Here is a 15,751-nt window from a genome sequence, read left to right as displayed (position 1 = left end):
CACATTCTAGCAAAATGTAATCGTTCAATATGATAATGAGGTCTTACGTTATGTCAGTTATATTCAATTTACATTACAAGGGGATAAAGGTTCTTTGCCCCTTGGGAAAAAATGTAGATTATTTCTTTGATCCAGACCGTACTGTTGAAATCGGAAACTATAAACTATATGCAAAAATTAATTCATTGTTTGATATATATGAATTTGTCAGCTGAAGATTCTAAATGTTTTATTATTACATAATTTGCACAGGGAATTAGCTATAGCTGTTACAGTGTAGGCAGAGAACTGTACAATTTATTGCTCTAGTAGTGTATATTTATTTTTGCTACGTAGTTCTTTTCTGTAAGTATTTTGTCATTATAGTCTTTATTTTTATTATTATTATTATCATTATTGATTATCTCTTTTATATAACTAATTGTTTATCATTTGCCATTCACGTTTCTCTTTATGAAAATACATTGTTTCAGGTAATAGTTATAATATATGTACGATGTAGTGATACAATGTATAATACTCCAATAGCTCTCTTATTCCATAATGCTCCCCCACTTTAGCTGTGACATATTACCCCGATGATTTAGTACAATATCAAAGTTTGAATTATGCAATTGATGATGCCCCAAGATGTTCATTAATACCTAAACTTAGAGGCTAGGCATTTTATACTACTGCTTCTCAGTAGATTACTAGGAGCTGACATAGCTTTTGAAATCGGGTTTAACTGCTTTTGTTATATCTCTATTGATGTACATCGAATGACCGGTTTTTTAAAGCGTTTGTTTATGTTGAGCACAAGGTTGTCCATATTTCTTTTTTCTCTTTTCTATCCTGAAAGTCGTGTTTGTAGTTAAGAAAACTACATCCAAAAGGCAAGACTATAAAAAGTAGTACTAGTGATGAAATTCATGAACATATGATAGATATGATGTATTTAGAAGAGAACAATTCCCTATCAATTTTGTGGAGCCCGATCTGACATCCTTTCAGTGAATTAGCTATTCTTGTATTCAATTGTTTCAGATTTACACAACAAAACACAACCTGTTATGCTATTTGAAGAAATCTGAAGGAACGTTTTCAGGTTGGTTTAAGTTGTCATAAGCTGCACAAACCATCTGAAACAGGTTGTACAGAGCTAAAGCGTTCTTTGATGGTCTAGGAAAGGCATCGTCGTGGTAGTTTGACATAGGCAAAATGTATTTCTGGTCAATATTGAGTAACTTTGACAGTTCTTCACACTTTCTTTTCACGATACCATTTTGAAATACTCTTTCCACTTCATCAGTGACACCATCAATCTTATCCACAGCAGTGTATAGAATGAGGAAAGGAATTCCTAGTAAATAAAGCAGTATTATCGATTATGTAAATCACTTCAATCATGTTTCAATTTACAGGAAATTCACTTTAACAATACTAAGGTATATGCTATGAAGGCCACCTGTAGCTGAAAGACACTCACTATGAGCAGCTTGTTTCAATCATGCAGTTCACTTTTTCGTTATATTTTAACTTCTTATATAATGCGTGCAGTGGTCAGTGTTTTAAGCATTGCGTTTTCAACACTTGAATTTGCGTGATCATTTTGTTTGTTTTGTTAAGGGACTGCTGCCACATGTATGTTTAGTATATAGAAAACATGACCTCGTGCATTCGTACATTGGACAAACGAATCCGAATGTTTTTCATTAACCTCTACTTTTATGTCAAATCAGAAATACTAGATATATATATATATATATATATATATATATATATATATATATATATATAGCACAGAAATAGCAATTAACTCTTAAATGAACATAACTGGCCTGTCGTGAGTTCAACCCCTTGTAGGGGCGGAAGTAGGGTATCCCAATAAAGTTAACTTTTCTGTGTTTTATACATATGTAAACGCAAGTTTTACTTCACATGATTCATTGATGATTAGTTCATTGTTTGAGTTTCTCGATTATTTTATAATTTTGTTTGAATATAGTTAAAACAAAGGTTTCCTGATCCAAACAAGTAGTGTGTGCGCCCACCCCTTGCTCCAGTCACTACTCTTACTCTCGTCCCTTAAATGCTCGATTGGGCATACATCTGGCTTGTATGATGTCCATCAATATCTGCCATTTTGAACCGAAAAGTAATGAAAAATCCTAGCAACATTGGACCTCCAGTTATCCTGCTATGTATAACGTAAGTCTACGTTGATGAGTAAGAGGAAGGACGTATTGTCTTAAGTTCTGATCCGATATGTTACTACTGTAGGATTGCCATGGATAACCACAATATGTATTTACACGCCTTGATATATCGCTGCCCTTACTATAACAGACCCTCCCCAGAATATGTCGCTTTCTGTTACACAAGCGTTAGAATATCGCTCACCACGACGCCGATAGACATGCTGTCATCCATATGACGCGTAAAGCATAAAGCTAGTCATGCTAGCGAACAACACACGTCTCCAATGGGCCAAGCGAAACCGAGTATGTGTATGTGCAAGCAACCATTGTATTTGACATTGCTCTGTGTATATGGACGTCACGGTCTCGAATGAACCCCCCACAACCAATTCCTAACCGTTATTGGACTCATCGGTCGACTCAGCGTGCCGTCTTCGTCACCGTACGAAATCGGTTACTTAGGTGCGAGAGACATATGCCTCTATCGTGAAGTCGCAACGTAACGCGCTTGTGTCCGCTCCTTGGACGGTCACCGAATCTCACCGTGGGTCTGATATATTGTTGTATCATTGCTAGGCTACACGAGGATGCGAATGCCCCTGCATTATCAGAGCAATTACCCTACACAGGCAAATGTGCCTCACGTGAATTTCACGTGAAATGCTGTTCACGTGAAATTCACACGAACCTTTCACGTGAAATTCACGTAAATTTCATGTGAATTTCACGTGAAAAGTGATTCACGTGAAATTCACGTTAATATGTCCACATGAATTTCACGTGAATCCCTTTTCACGTGAAATTCACGTTAAAATATTCACATGAATTTCACGTGAACAGCAATTCACATGAAATTCACGTTAAATTGTTCACATGAATTTCACGTAAAAAGCATTATATCACTTTTCACATTAGTTCCTTGCGAAAATTTTAATGTGATTTGATTTTCGCAAGGAAATAATGTGAACGTTGATTCACGTGTATTTCACGTGAAAAGATTCACACGAATTTCATGTGAAATTTCTTCATGTGAAATTCACACGAACAATTTCACACGAATTTCACGTGAAAAGCTATTCACGTTAAAAATTTCACAAGAAAAGCGATTAAAGTGAAATATTCACACTTCTTAATATATTCAAGCGAAAAAATAAATAAAATTAAGGTAAAATATAAAACGATATGGAGATTAGGCAATTCAAAAGTTAGAGTACATTTATAAAATGTAGGCAAACGACCAATAAAGTAGATCCTGCTCACGCCTCCCTCTCCTCGTTTATTTGCGAAATTATTAACTTGCATTGTAGTTCTGTACGCAGTATGATTACATGTACTTTCCACACCTGATTTCTCTCATTTCCCATTATTTTTTCTCTTAAGAATTAAAATATAAATTAAATCTCCCATCATCATGGATATTAATGAAAGCATATTTTCCAACTACTTGAAGAATCACTATATTGATAAAGTTAGAATATGCAACTTCAAAACCACGAAATTTTCTAAACATGGAAAATTACTATTTTACAGTAAAATCAGAAAGAACTATGAATTAAAACTAATAAGACCATTTGAAATTTCCATTTTTGAGAGTAGTACGTTTTAAATAGCTAAGAATATTTGGCCACCCTTTAGAAATTGAAACTGGTGAATATTCAAAACCATGCATTCCAAAAGATTGTTGTTTTGGTCAGTTTTGTAAAACTACTGAAGATGAGTTAAATTTTTTATCTCGCTGCTTTATGATGTTAGTAACAGGCTACTTGTCGGGGTGCACTTGGGTTGTTTACATACATGTGATTTGAGGGTAGTATTGTGCAGGTGGGAAAAAATGCCATGATATTGTTTTCCGCTGTCGGTAGTTTGGCATCAATTTTAATTACCCCCCCCCCCCCTCCTTATTAGATACATCGAGAATAATTACCGGTGTGATACCTTGGAAGCTGGTGTATGCATAAAGTTAGACCTACTGGAAATTGCTGGTACACGCATGTAGAAATGAAAATTTTCTATCAGCCGTATAGCCGTATAGGCCATATTCACTATCCCGAATTTGTAGATCGTCAATCAAAAGGAAAACACAGATTTCTAGCACTCGGAAGAAAGTGAAAAACATAAACAATCCTTAACATTACTGTCCATGTATATTTAGATAACTTTTTAAAAATATCTATAAAGCTTTACACTACAGTCAGATTCCGGTAATATTTACAAGACTGACGTCACACTCGCGTAAGCCGTCTGACGTGTGCAAGACAGCGAATGTGAAAGTACATAGAAACTCTACAGGTAAGATGAGATTGAGCATTGTAATTATAAATGTTCAGTGTAAATTCAAGCCATTAGGCTTAATACATTTATGTGATCTAAAGTTCCTAATGCAACCGCTTATTTCAGACTGATGAGAATTACTTTAGACGGGGTACGTCAACGAATAGGCACGACAGCGAAAATACGGAAGTCACTTCGGGGACGTGTCGCAGAATCGCATAACTCTACACGGTTTGTTAATCTTTCCTTATTCATCAGAGAACATGGTAATCGTAGTTCAGAACATAATTTTTATAATTTAATTGATCTATATATTGATTAGGGGTGCTAATTAAGTAACGTTCTTTATTATATAGCTAATAAATAGTCTAATATAAAATCTGCGTAAAATCTAGAGAATGTTAGCGTTCAATATCCTGAGAATTTATTGAACGCTAACTTTGCATTGCGTAAAGTGTATGCGCCCGAAACATTCCGAGTATGAGCGTTCAATATTGACGTTACCGTAACGACGTAAACAAGCCGAAATGGCAGACGACGGTCCTCCGAATCCGACAGAGCAAAGCTCGTGCATTTTGACAGCCAACTCGTGCCAATATTCACCAATATAAGTTCAATAACCCTATAATATTACCTTCATAGAGGCATCATCGAGATCAGGCACGTTGAAAGGGGGGGGGGGGGGGTGATGTGTAACAATGTCCATCGATTGTTATATATATCGTAATGCCAATAAAATATATATATATATTGGTTGTTCCCCCCTTTAACTATAGTTTTAAATGAGAAGAATGTAAGCTTGAAAGCTCTATCAATGTCAATCGTTTCATTTTAATAGCTGCAGAACTGTAGCTCTCTGAAAAAATATTTTGACATAACAGAGATATGTATCTTGTATTATAATAATTCTATTCTATTCTGTATGATGATATATAAAAGGTTATGTTTCTTTCAAACACAAATTATTGATAATTTTGCAACTTTTTTTTTCTTCGTTTCTGCTACATCTACGTGCAATTTCATTCATAGTACAGTATGTGTACATAAGGCTTAATATGACTCCTTTTGTATATTGAACAGTCCTTCTAATGCATAAATATTTCTTTTTCAGAGATTAAAAGAAAGAAAAAAAGACAATGAAGACAACCATGTAAAAACAAATTCAATCAATTAAATTATCAGCAGATTGAAAGCAGATTTGTACTCCTTTTTGTGTTCATCTGAAACCGAGATTCAGAGTATCAAAATATCCATGTATGATTTAACGTTATAAAGTTTATGTGAAATTCACGTGAATTTTATGTGAAATTCATGTTAAAAATTTCACGTGAAATTCACGTGAATTTTATGTGAATTTCACGTGAAATTCATGTGAATTTCACGTGATTTTTTTTCGTGTGAATTCACATTTGATGCTCTTTTAACGTGAATTTCACATAGAAATTTTCACGTGAAATTCATGTGAATTTCACGTGAAATTCACGTTAGGCACATTTGTCTGTGTACCCATGCAGCGTTTCTCTCGTGGACATTTTTTCGCTAAGGATAGCAAATTTATGAATTAATGTTTTAATGAATATCAATGCATGGTGTTTAGCCTTTCTTTTTTATGTAATAAACATATACCTTGCTGATTTTGATGCGGATGTGTAAATGTGTTGTACAAAATGCAGCATATAAGTAACATCCCAAGAAATTGGTGCTTCGGAATACACTAAATGAGAGTCAGTATTTCTTAATCTTATTTTTTAAAACCAACCGCATTTGGCATTGTCGTACTTTTGAAAGAGTGTGTAAGGGACGTTGAATTTATTTTGTATTCATAGCATTATAAATGCACGTGAAAATGTCTTCCCATTAAAGTTATCTGACCTTTATACAGACACCATCGCGGCTCTGTTTACAAAAAAAGACATCATTCCGTGTCTTCTTTAAATTTTGATTAACTTCAAAGTTTTTAATACGAATGATATGTGTAGATTAGTGGTGATTATTTTAAGTAACAAAGTGCTTTAAACACATAAATAGCTATAAAGGATACATAAAAAAAATTACAACTTAGTTAAAGTATAATGGAAAAGAACAAAATTTTCTTGTGCATGTTCACTTGAAGAAATAGTAAACCCTTTGCTGTAAAGATTAACCTAACACCCAATGCTCCGTAAGCAATAAAAAAAAAACGTCAAGCGTTTCCCACGTCACAATGCTTTACGCGTGTTTCCTTTAAAATAGTCAGAAAGCCTGAAAATCTAGCGACCGATTTGATGCTTTGCATAAAAAAATCTTGTTTAGATAATTATAAATGCAACCAAGAGTATGTTTTCGTAAACTCTGTAAAGAGAATTTCCCACTTCTAATGCAATGCAATAGCAAAAATAAAATTGGTTTGAAAAGAAATATGCCAATATGTGAAAAACATGGAATATACAGCATTCGTGATTTTCATCCGTTACAGTCAAAGTATTTTAGGTCGCGATGCAATGGGCAGATGGTAACACAGTGTTGTTTGAGAAGATATATCGCTGCACGGGGCATGTAGTTTGCTTCCACCCATTGCAATGTGACGTCAAATGCTTTGACTTTAACTGATGGAAATAACGAATGCTGTAAAGTTGATTTCTTACCACTTCATGTTCTGCGGTCTTATCGATTGATCGGATAGACGTAATTTTAGTCTAGGCCTTGTATCAATCGATTGGACTTGTGAACTACGTATAGCATGCTGTTGACTTTGATATTACAAATTAAGTTGAAATCGTAAGACTAGTGCATTATTACCCGACTGCGCTAGCAATGAATAGTTACTTCAGATGATTATTTTAACGATTGTTTTCTAACTTAGTTCGTCCATCTCCAAATTTGATTGAAACTATACATTTTACCAGCCTTTGTTATGTAATATTTGCGCGCTTTTAAACAAAGAAATAACTTTGGAAAGCCTTAAAGTTTCTAATTCTTACACTTCCCAAAATATTCCCTGCTCGTAAATGTGGAGCTTGTACCAATGTGTAATGTGTGATTTGTAATAAAACTGAGTATTTCTTATCTATAACATTAACTGATCCATTTAGATCCTGCAGGTGAGTTTTAGTTACTTCTGTAAAACAGAGATTGCACGATCCAAAGAATTTACTCTCTTAGTTAATTTTGAATTTGAATTTTGCACTAGCTTTCCAAGTCCGTTCTAGGTGCGCTATGCTGCCGTGTAACGAACCCATATAATGGACTCAGCTGCAGGTCGTGCGTTTGGAGTACGTCGGTACCGTGTCTAACTTACCAAGCGGGTCAAGTAGCTCCTGAATATCAGCAACCTGTTGTTCACAGTTGATCGTTTTGTCACATCTTAACACAAAGACAACAACGTGCATCATGTCGTTTTTAGTGGGATTATCACGATAAATATCTTTGTCTTCTTTCATCTCCAATGCTGATTTAATCTATAAAAACAAAAACATATATCAAAATAGATGTAAGATAAAACTAACTCCCGAATAAATAGATGAATCAAATACCATTTACATAATCGTCGGATACCCACGGGTGATCTCCTCATATACTCATCACACGTGAGTTTCACCGAAATATCATCGTATGCAATTGATAAATGCGGTTCATTTGATTGGCTGCTGCACAGAGTCGCGATATTAACATATTTTACGACATTTCGGCGAGTTTGCCCACGGGTGATGAGTAAAAAACGAGATAACCCGTGGGTATCCGACGATGCATTTAAATGTACTTTCACTTATATTGTACGTTAGGTAACACTGTTTCGATATAGACCCTGAAGCGTACTACTACACCACTTGCACGGAACGGTATGAAACGGTTCTTGTACGGAACGGTGAGCGGTTTGAACAAGAAATAGTTTCAATATAATGGCAGTATTCTAGATGTTAAAAAAAGATTGAGAAAGAAACGATTCGTTTTAAAATGATTGTTCATGTACGACGTGGTCTATTTCAGTTTTACTTATTAGATTGATGTATTATGGACACGTTGGATTAAAAACAATTGAATTTTTTTTATTTCAGAAATAAAAGAAAAATAAGGAAAAATCGTACCATCACGGAATATTGATCGATTAAATTGTATTGATTCGTTGCTCTATTAAATTCATTGACACTGAATATGAAATGATCGCGTCTGTTTGCTATTTTTGTACATTCATTCTGAGTGTCGTTAAAATACATTTGCAATTTGTATATTCCAGGCCTCTTCCCAAAGACAGATGTTAAATAAACCTATAAATTTTATATGTATGTGTGTTGTGAACGGTATGCACGAAACGATAGGCATGACCTGAATGCTTCGATTTTTTCGGCATTATTTGTTTCATCCTGGGGTTAGTTTAAACATGGAATAGTTTAATGATTTATAATCACATTGGAATAAAAAGAAATGCTTATTTTTGTTACTTTGGATTTAAAGGGAAATGATGCATATACTGTATTGTCATGGAATATTCATTATTCAACTTTATTCATTGCTCTATTAAATTCAGTGAGAATGTCGCGTCTCTTACGCTATTTTTGTACATGCAATATGAGTGCAATTTGTATATTCCATGCTTCTTCTCAAAGACATGCTGAATAAACCTTTACATTTTGACAGACATGTATAACAACAGATACAATAATTTAAAAAAATGTCGTCAGGTATTAAAAACTGGAACATATTATCGGGTCGGTGATCGAGGGGGGGGGGGGGTGCATCTAGACAGCATATTAGCCAGTCGATAAGATCCTTTTACTTTGGATAAGAAGGGAAAATACAAAACAAAAAGAAACAATCAAAATATGACTGAAATATTGAAATCAAGCATATAAATGAATAAATAAAACAAATAATGACTAACTAAGGTATATTTCAACAGATATGCGAGCGGATCTAACATCCACTTTTAATCATATTCCTGCATTTGCCTCAATTTTAACCCTATAGAAAACTGCATTCATTTTTGAGCGGACCTAACATCCAATTTCAATTAGATTGTTGCATTTACCTCACCTTTAAACCTATAGAAAACTGCATTCATTTTAGAGAGACAAAAGATATAAACACCTCTTTTGTCATATTTCAATTGCCCCCGCCCATTTTCACACCTTCCTTATGAATGTCAATTTCAAATACCCGGATTAGCTCAAGCTCGTCACCTCTATTATGTTAAAAAAAACACTTTGGAATTTGCAGAGAATATACATTCAAGTTATACACAGGTCGGTCGGTCTTTCCATTATGCGAACATTTCCGATAAACAATTGTGATGAAAATATTTTTTTTATTTAAAGAGAGAAACTTGATCTTATAGGTGTAACAAATAAATTATTACTATATAGAAAGAAAAAAAACTACCGAAGGCAGATTAATACAAGTTTCTGCAATTGCTAGAAACTACCAAGGGTGATAAAATGGTATCGGAGTTTGCTCTGGCTGATGGTTTTATAATACATTTGTCCCCCCCCCCCCCCCCGTGATTATTTGCAGATATCCACTGTTGAAAATCTGCAGTTAGATATATTTTGAAATTATTGCTCAAATCCCCAACAATGTTTACCTGTCCTACATCCCATTCGAAAATTACTTGCACGGTCTGCACGTTTCTAAGAGCGTGGTTTGAACGATCTGCACGTTTCTATGGGCGTGGGTTTATCATGCACAGAACGATTCTTGCAGGACACGATTTGCACGGAACGCTGAATGGTTTGCACGGAAAGCTGAACGGTCTGTACGGAACGGTGAACTGTTTGCACAGAACGAAACGAAACGTTTTGGAGGTGTAGTAGCACGCTTCAGGGTCTGTATTTTGTAAAGCAATGTTGATGAAAGGTCTCCGAACAGGTTACGCAGTTGTGTTAAGTAGGATAAACAACCATAGACGTAGTGAAATCGAGAACAGTATTTCAGTGGAAATTTTTATATTCTACAACCTGAACGAACGATAAACGGGGAAATACGGTCGCTGTTTTCATTAACATTATTGTTGCATTAACGAACTTTCTGTTGTATTACATAGTTCCGACCCGTCAATCCAAGGCGTTTCAGCAGACAATCAGATCTATGTATAAAAACGCATCGAACAGTCGCCATTTTATCGAAACAAACTTGTATGAAGTCTGCTAAGGCACATGAAGTCGAACGAAACATGGCATTGCGATGTATTTCGGGAACTTGCAAAATTAAAAACCTCGGGGTGTCGTTCCGATGATGAAATGTGTATGTACGGAAACCCTGTTTATGCAAATGAGTCCACCGTGAAAAGTCACAATACGTGTAGATTAGGAGCGATATCAACATCGCAATATAATATGAATATTACTTTAGCATGTGTGTTATAAAAAGAAGAAATTAAAACTATTTCAATATCAAAGAAAATTAATTTAACTTATTTGACAGAAACTTTTACACGATTGTGTTTTATCGTTTGACAGCGGTGGTAAATAACGAAAAAATATTCTGACATTTCCAACCGCAAAAGGAATGTAGATATGTTCGTAATGACCTTCATCATGACGTATTTTTCATTGAGACGTCATGTAATGTGCCAGTGCGGTAAAGTACATTTTTACAGCACTGGTATTTATGGGGAAAGTCTTAACTCAGCCGCGTATAGGATGGTGTTAAAGCTCATTTTGTTCTCTACACCCAAGACAAACTTGGACAAGTGCCTCCATTGTATCAAAGAATGCGAGCCCCGTACGATCAGCGGCTCACGGTGGGTGTGACTGGTCGATTGTGAACGCTTACTCCTCCTAGACACCTGATCCCTCCTCTGGTATATTCAAGGGTCCGTGTTTGCCCAACTCTTAATATTATGTTACGTATAAATCACTGTTCGTTATATTCACCTTTTCATGTACCTACATGTAGGTTTGATATCCTGGTTTTCTCTCACTTCAAATTGATGTTCACATATACTAGGTACAGATTCAGAGGCTTGGTCTCGAGTAATTTCTAATAGAATATGAAACTCTCCAATTCATTCATTTCTGGATTGCCGTGTACGTTTAAAGATTCAGTAATTGCAAATTGTAACGTTGCATAGATAAGTATGTGTAACTCACTATTGATTTTGGCTTAGTATTCCCTTTAATGATAAATTTCATTTCTTCTAAACCTATGCCTCTGTGTTCAAGCATTCCTGGGCAATCAAATAGTCGTATCAAGAGAAGGTTGTTTTCTTTATCAAATGAGCAAATAGGACGTAGCTGAAATGATAAAAATTTGGGCAATGAAGTATATTCTAAGTGAATATTCATGACACAAAGGTAATTTAGATATTTGAGTGAACTTTTAGGCACAAATTAAAATCTAACATCAGATCCAAAGTTTGTTACACGATGTATATTTTCTACTAACCATTGTTCTTACAATCCTTTCTGAACTTCGACCAGTTTGTGCGACACCAATCTTAACCATCTTAGAATTTCCTACAACTGTTAAACATGTATTACAATAAGATGATTTCCCTGTCCCTGTTGGTCCCAACAAGAGTATATTAAAATACTTGACATCACGTGGTGGACAATGGCACTTCAATTTTCTCATATATGTTTTTGCAGCCTGATGAAATGGAATATTAAAAATAATAAATTATACTTATCAGAGGGCTATCTTTCTTTCAAAAGTATCATTTTTTGTTTCTAATTCAGGAAATTTTACCTCTGAAGTCAATGCGTTATCCTTTGCATCAATCTCACGCCATGTTGCACTCAGGTCCTCGTGGTGAATGTCCGGAGATTCCACTGATATATATATATATATATATATATATATATATATAAAGCACTATCATCCAAGAACACTCAACATTGAAAGTGGTGGATCTAATACTAGATACGAGGTCAAATAAATAAGGATATAACGTCTGCATATTAACATCATCGAGTGTCAATAGAAAAAGTTTGTTCTAATCGAGCGTCAAAACTGAACTGAAATAATCAGTCCTAGGCTGGATCAATCAAAACAAAAGAAACAAGTTAACTAATCAGTATTCTTAAGCGGTATGTTAACTCGTTCTAATGATGGCTTATAATGAGTATTTCGTAAATGTACCTGCAGGTGCAAAGTTATATAACTAGCGTTGAACTGTGATGAAAAATAAGATATAAAATTATAAAATATTGTGAAAAGATTAAATCGAAAAAATAGATGAATCCAATCTGGCATTGGAGTATAGTAAAAATAAATAATTAAGAGGAGTAAGTAAAGTATAATAAATAATAACAAATAAAGAATAAATAAAAATGACTGGTAATGAGGATGCCACGACAAGTAGACGGCAAACAAGAAAGTGTAAAACAAACAAAACAACATTGAGTAATAACTAGGGAAAGCTAGACCACATTCATTCTGGTGAAGTCATTGGCTTCGGTCCTACAAAACAGAGTACTTTAGAGTACGCTGGTAAAATTTCATGATTTAATGCAATTTAACTGCTGTTCGTAGGTGTTCTTACTTTAGTTTAACTTAATAAATATATGTATGGAATATATTGTTTTTGTTTTCATTATTTTTAGGAATTATTTTGAATTACAGTTTACCGTTTAATTTCGATCAAATTTAACTACATATTTACATAAATTACCAGCGCATTGCATTTGATTTTCCAAGATATTTAAAGTATTAAGTCTTTTTTTTTTGTCAATTGAACAGTGAATTCCATGAAAATAAATAATTCAGTGGTATTTCGATTTACATAAAAATGAAATGATTACATCTATGAAGATGAGTTATTTGATTGTCGCTGTTGTTTGAAATCAACACTGGGTGTATTTTTTTAAAAGGCCAGCAAAATTCAATTGATTTAAATCAATACTTGGCAAGTGAAGAAAGAAAGAAAATATAAAATAAATCGATGAATTGAAAAGGGAGGTTTAAAAAGGCATACCCCCCAAAAACAACCAAAGGGGGGAGGGGGCAAGGAAATCAAAGATCATGAATTCCGAATAACTATCAAGCATACGTAAAATGTATTACTAATGTAATATGTCACATTGCTCTAAATAAAGTAGTAATAATCGGGATCGGGATGCCCTAAATCTTCAATAAAATGAATGTTGTTTTCTGGTCAAAATATCGTTAAAAAAACAAATACTTTTGATAAATTTAATAATCATTTTTATTTAAAAGGTATACATACAAATAAACAATCGAATTGCATTAAATCATAAAACTTTACCAGCGTACTCTAACGTACTTTGTTTAGTCGTACCCCATTGACTTTGCTCATGTCATCGGGACGGAATGACCCCAGTCTATGCATCCAGAATTTCTCCTTCTTATTTCTTTCCACATCGATCCGGTGAGTATTATGGCCAATGACCACTACATTTGTGTCCTGCGATATTGAAATGCTCAGCAACGGGTTCTTTGACCCTTTTGGTTTTAATGGTAGATCGGTGGTTATTGATCCTTCTACGTACATGCCTGTCCCCAGTTTCACCTACATATTGTTGGTCACATACCTTACAGTTTATTATATAAATGTAGTTGTCTGTGCAAACGGATGTATCCCCAAGAACTCAGTATCATCGGCCGGTGACTGTCTGTGCTCATGCTGTGTTTGCACACCAGACATCTGCCATCAGAACATGTTTTAAAGCCTCCATTGGGCAAACGATTCTCCAATTTGGTTCACAACATCTTGTCCTTCAGATTTCTCAGACGTCTGAAGGCAGTCATGTGAGGTTCTTTGAAGACTTCTGCCATTCTTGGGTTAAAGAGATGAATGGGAATATGCTTCTTCATAATTTTGTTTAGGTCTTTCAAGACAGGTACGCGTGGTACGTAGTACCCATTGGGACTCTATCACCTACTGATTTGCCATTATATTGTAGCAGGGATTTCCAGTCGTGTTTTCTCATCTCAATAATAGCTGCTTGCACTTTTGAGGCTCCATAACCTCTCTTGCACAGATGAATTTTTGGATGGCTACTCTGTTCATGACAAAGTGTAATCTCAACGAGGTTCATGGAGGCTGGATATTTGGACTGACACCTCTTCTGAATCTCAGACTAGTGTCACACAAATTCAAGTGATTTGGGAAATATTCCCTTAACGCCGGCCACTTGTTGCGATTAAAATGGGTTAAACTGAATGGCTTGTCCGCTTCAACTTTTCGCCTTAAACATACTATTAACTCCTGATCACAATAAAACATGCATTATTTACCTTTACATGGTGTAAATCCCACAGTAAATAAAGTTGGTTATTTTTTAAGCCGTTGCAAATAGCCACTATTTACCTTCTCAACACTGAAGAGTTACAACAGTTTAGGACACTGTCATAAAAATTACACAGTTTTATTTTTATTACTTTTAATTTTTGTGCTTGAATGCTTTGCATAAGTACAAACTGTCATGAAATATGTCATTGTTTGTAATTTTTTTGTCAAAATATCTCATTGCATTTATTCCCGGAGATTGAGCCGTGTCACTTTTAAATTTGTCCGGTTGTTCGTCAACAAATTCATATGAGCGTGTGATATCTAGCAGGTTTTTAAGTGATAACTCTTTTTTCTTTTAACAAGCGTTTTCGTAGTTTTTATGATTTGTACTTCTCCAATACTTATCTGCAGTTTTAAATCAACAAGTTAATACGAATTTTCGCAGTCTTGTAACAAAACCGTCAATCTTCTCCGTCTCAACTTGAGCCGTTGTTCTAAAAATATGTACTTAAAATGCTACATTGCGTTTTGGTTGAAAATATTCATCAAGTTTTTCCCTTGCCCCTTCGAGGTCATCCGTAGTGTTGTTCACTGTGCTCAAAGATATTGAACATCTGTCTAACCAAATGAATGGATAAATCGCGTTTTCGTTCTTTTTCTGTTACTCCAGAAGCGTTTTTAAAAACCAAATAAGTTTTTCCACTTGTCTCATCTTTGGGAAACACTCGTTTCATCGCCATGTGTATCGAATGGTCCGATCTGTGACAGTTGTAGAGCTTTAGCCATGTTTGTAGTTCTCTTAATTTTCTTCATTTTAGGCATTTACACACCAAACACAATCATTGTTTGTTATCCTCGTCGTCAATGTAATGTACTGTCCCTATTCCTATAGGTAACAATATGTATAAAGATGCGTGCTCTGGGCACCAGAAAAAACACGTCAGATCAGTTCAAACTTTAATCTACGTCAGACAGCATTTGACCCAATGGTAGGTTGTATTATACCAGAATATCAGTGTTGCATCAAAGACTTTCGACATTCCACTGTATGTGGATGTGAGATAAGTATGTTAATAGTCTATAATTTGTTTCGTTCTCCAGAATGTTTGGGAGATGGGTTTTTTGAATTGAT

General features: G+C 34.8%; 1 protein-coding gene and 1 long non-coding RNA gene across 2 annotated transcripts; one reads left to right on the top strand and one right to left on the bottom strand.

Moving 5' to 3' along the window:
• Positions 1 to 924: 924 nt before the first annotated feature.
• On the bottom strand, positions 925 to 12,192 carry LOC130049479 (interferon-induced protein 44-like). The gene is made up of 5 exons (XM_056147207.1): positions 12,114 to 12,192; positions 11,811 to 12,014; positions 11,516 to 11,659; positions 7,729 to 7,888; positions 925 to 1,342 (listed from the first exon to the last, which is right to left on the bottom strand). Exons 2-5 carry the CDS (start codon positions 11,997 to 11,999, stop codon positions 1,056 to 1,058), a joined length of 780 nt encoding a protein of 259 aa, XP_056003182.1. The 5' UTR covers positions 12,000 to 12,014; positions 12,114 to 12,192; the 3' UTR covers positions 925 to 1,055.
• Positions 4,420 to 5,643, top strand: LOC130049480 (uncharacterized). The gene is made up of 3 exons (XR_008797993.1): positions 4,420 to 4,469; positions 4,578 to 4,682; positions 5,563 to 5,643. It is a non-coding gene; the product is annotated as an uncharacterized LOC130049480 (long non-coding RNA).
• Positions 12,193 to 15,751: the final 3,559 nt, after the last annotated feature.

The sequence above is a fragment of the Ostrea edulis genome, chromosome 8 (genome assembly GCF_947568905.1).
Source record: "Ostrea edulis chromosome 8, xbOstEdul1.1, whole genome shotgun sequence".
Classification (NCBI taxonomy): domain Eukaryota; kingdom Metazoa; phylum Mollusca; class Bivalvia; order Ostreida; family Ostreidae; genus Ostrea; species Ostrea edulis.
Note: the sequence above shows the minus strand (reverse complement) of the source record. Positions and strands in the feature narration are given on the sequence as shown.

Bases quoted from the DNA above. Each gene is read 5' to 3' on its own strand.
- LOC130049479 (XM_056147207.1), bottom strand. From the start codon at position 11,999: ATGAGAAAATTGAAGTGCCATTGTCCACCACGTGATGTCAAGTATTTT. The intron at 11,660-11,810 runs GTTAGTAGAAAA...TTATCATTTCAG, and splicing joins AAAGGATTGTAAGAACAATG to CTACGTCCTATTTGCTCATT. The intron at 1,343-7,728 runs GTAAGTTAGACA...TTTATTTACTAG, and splicing joins GGAGCTACTTGACCCGCTTG to GAATTCCTTTCCTCATTCTA.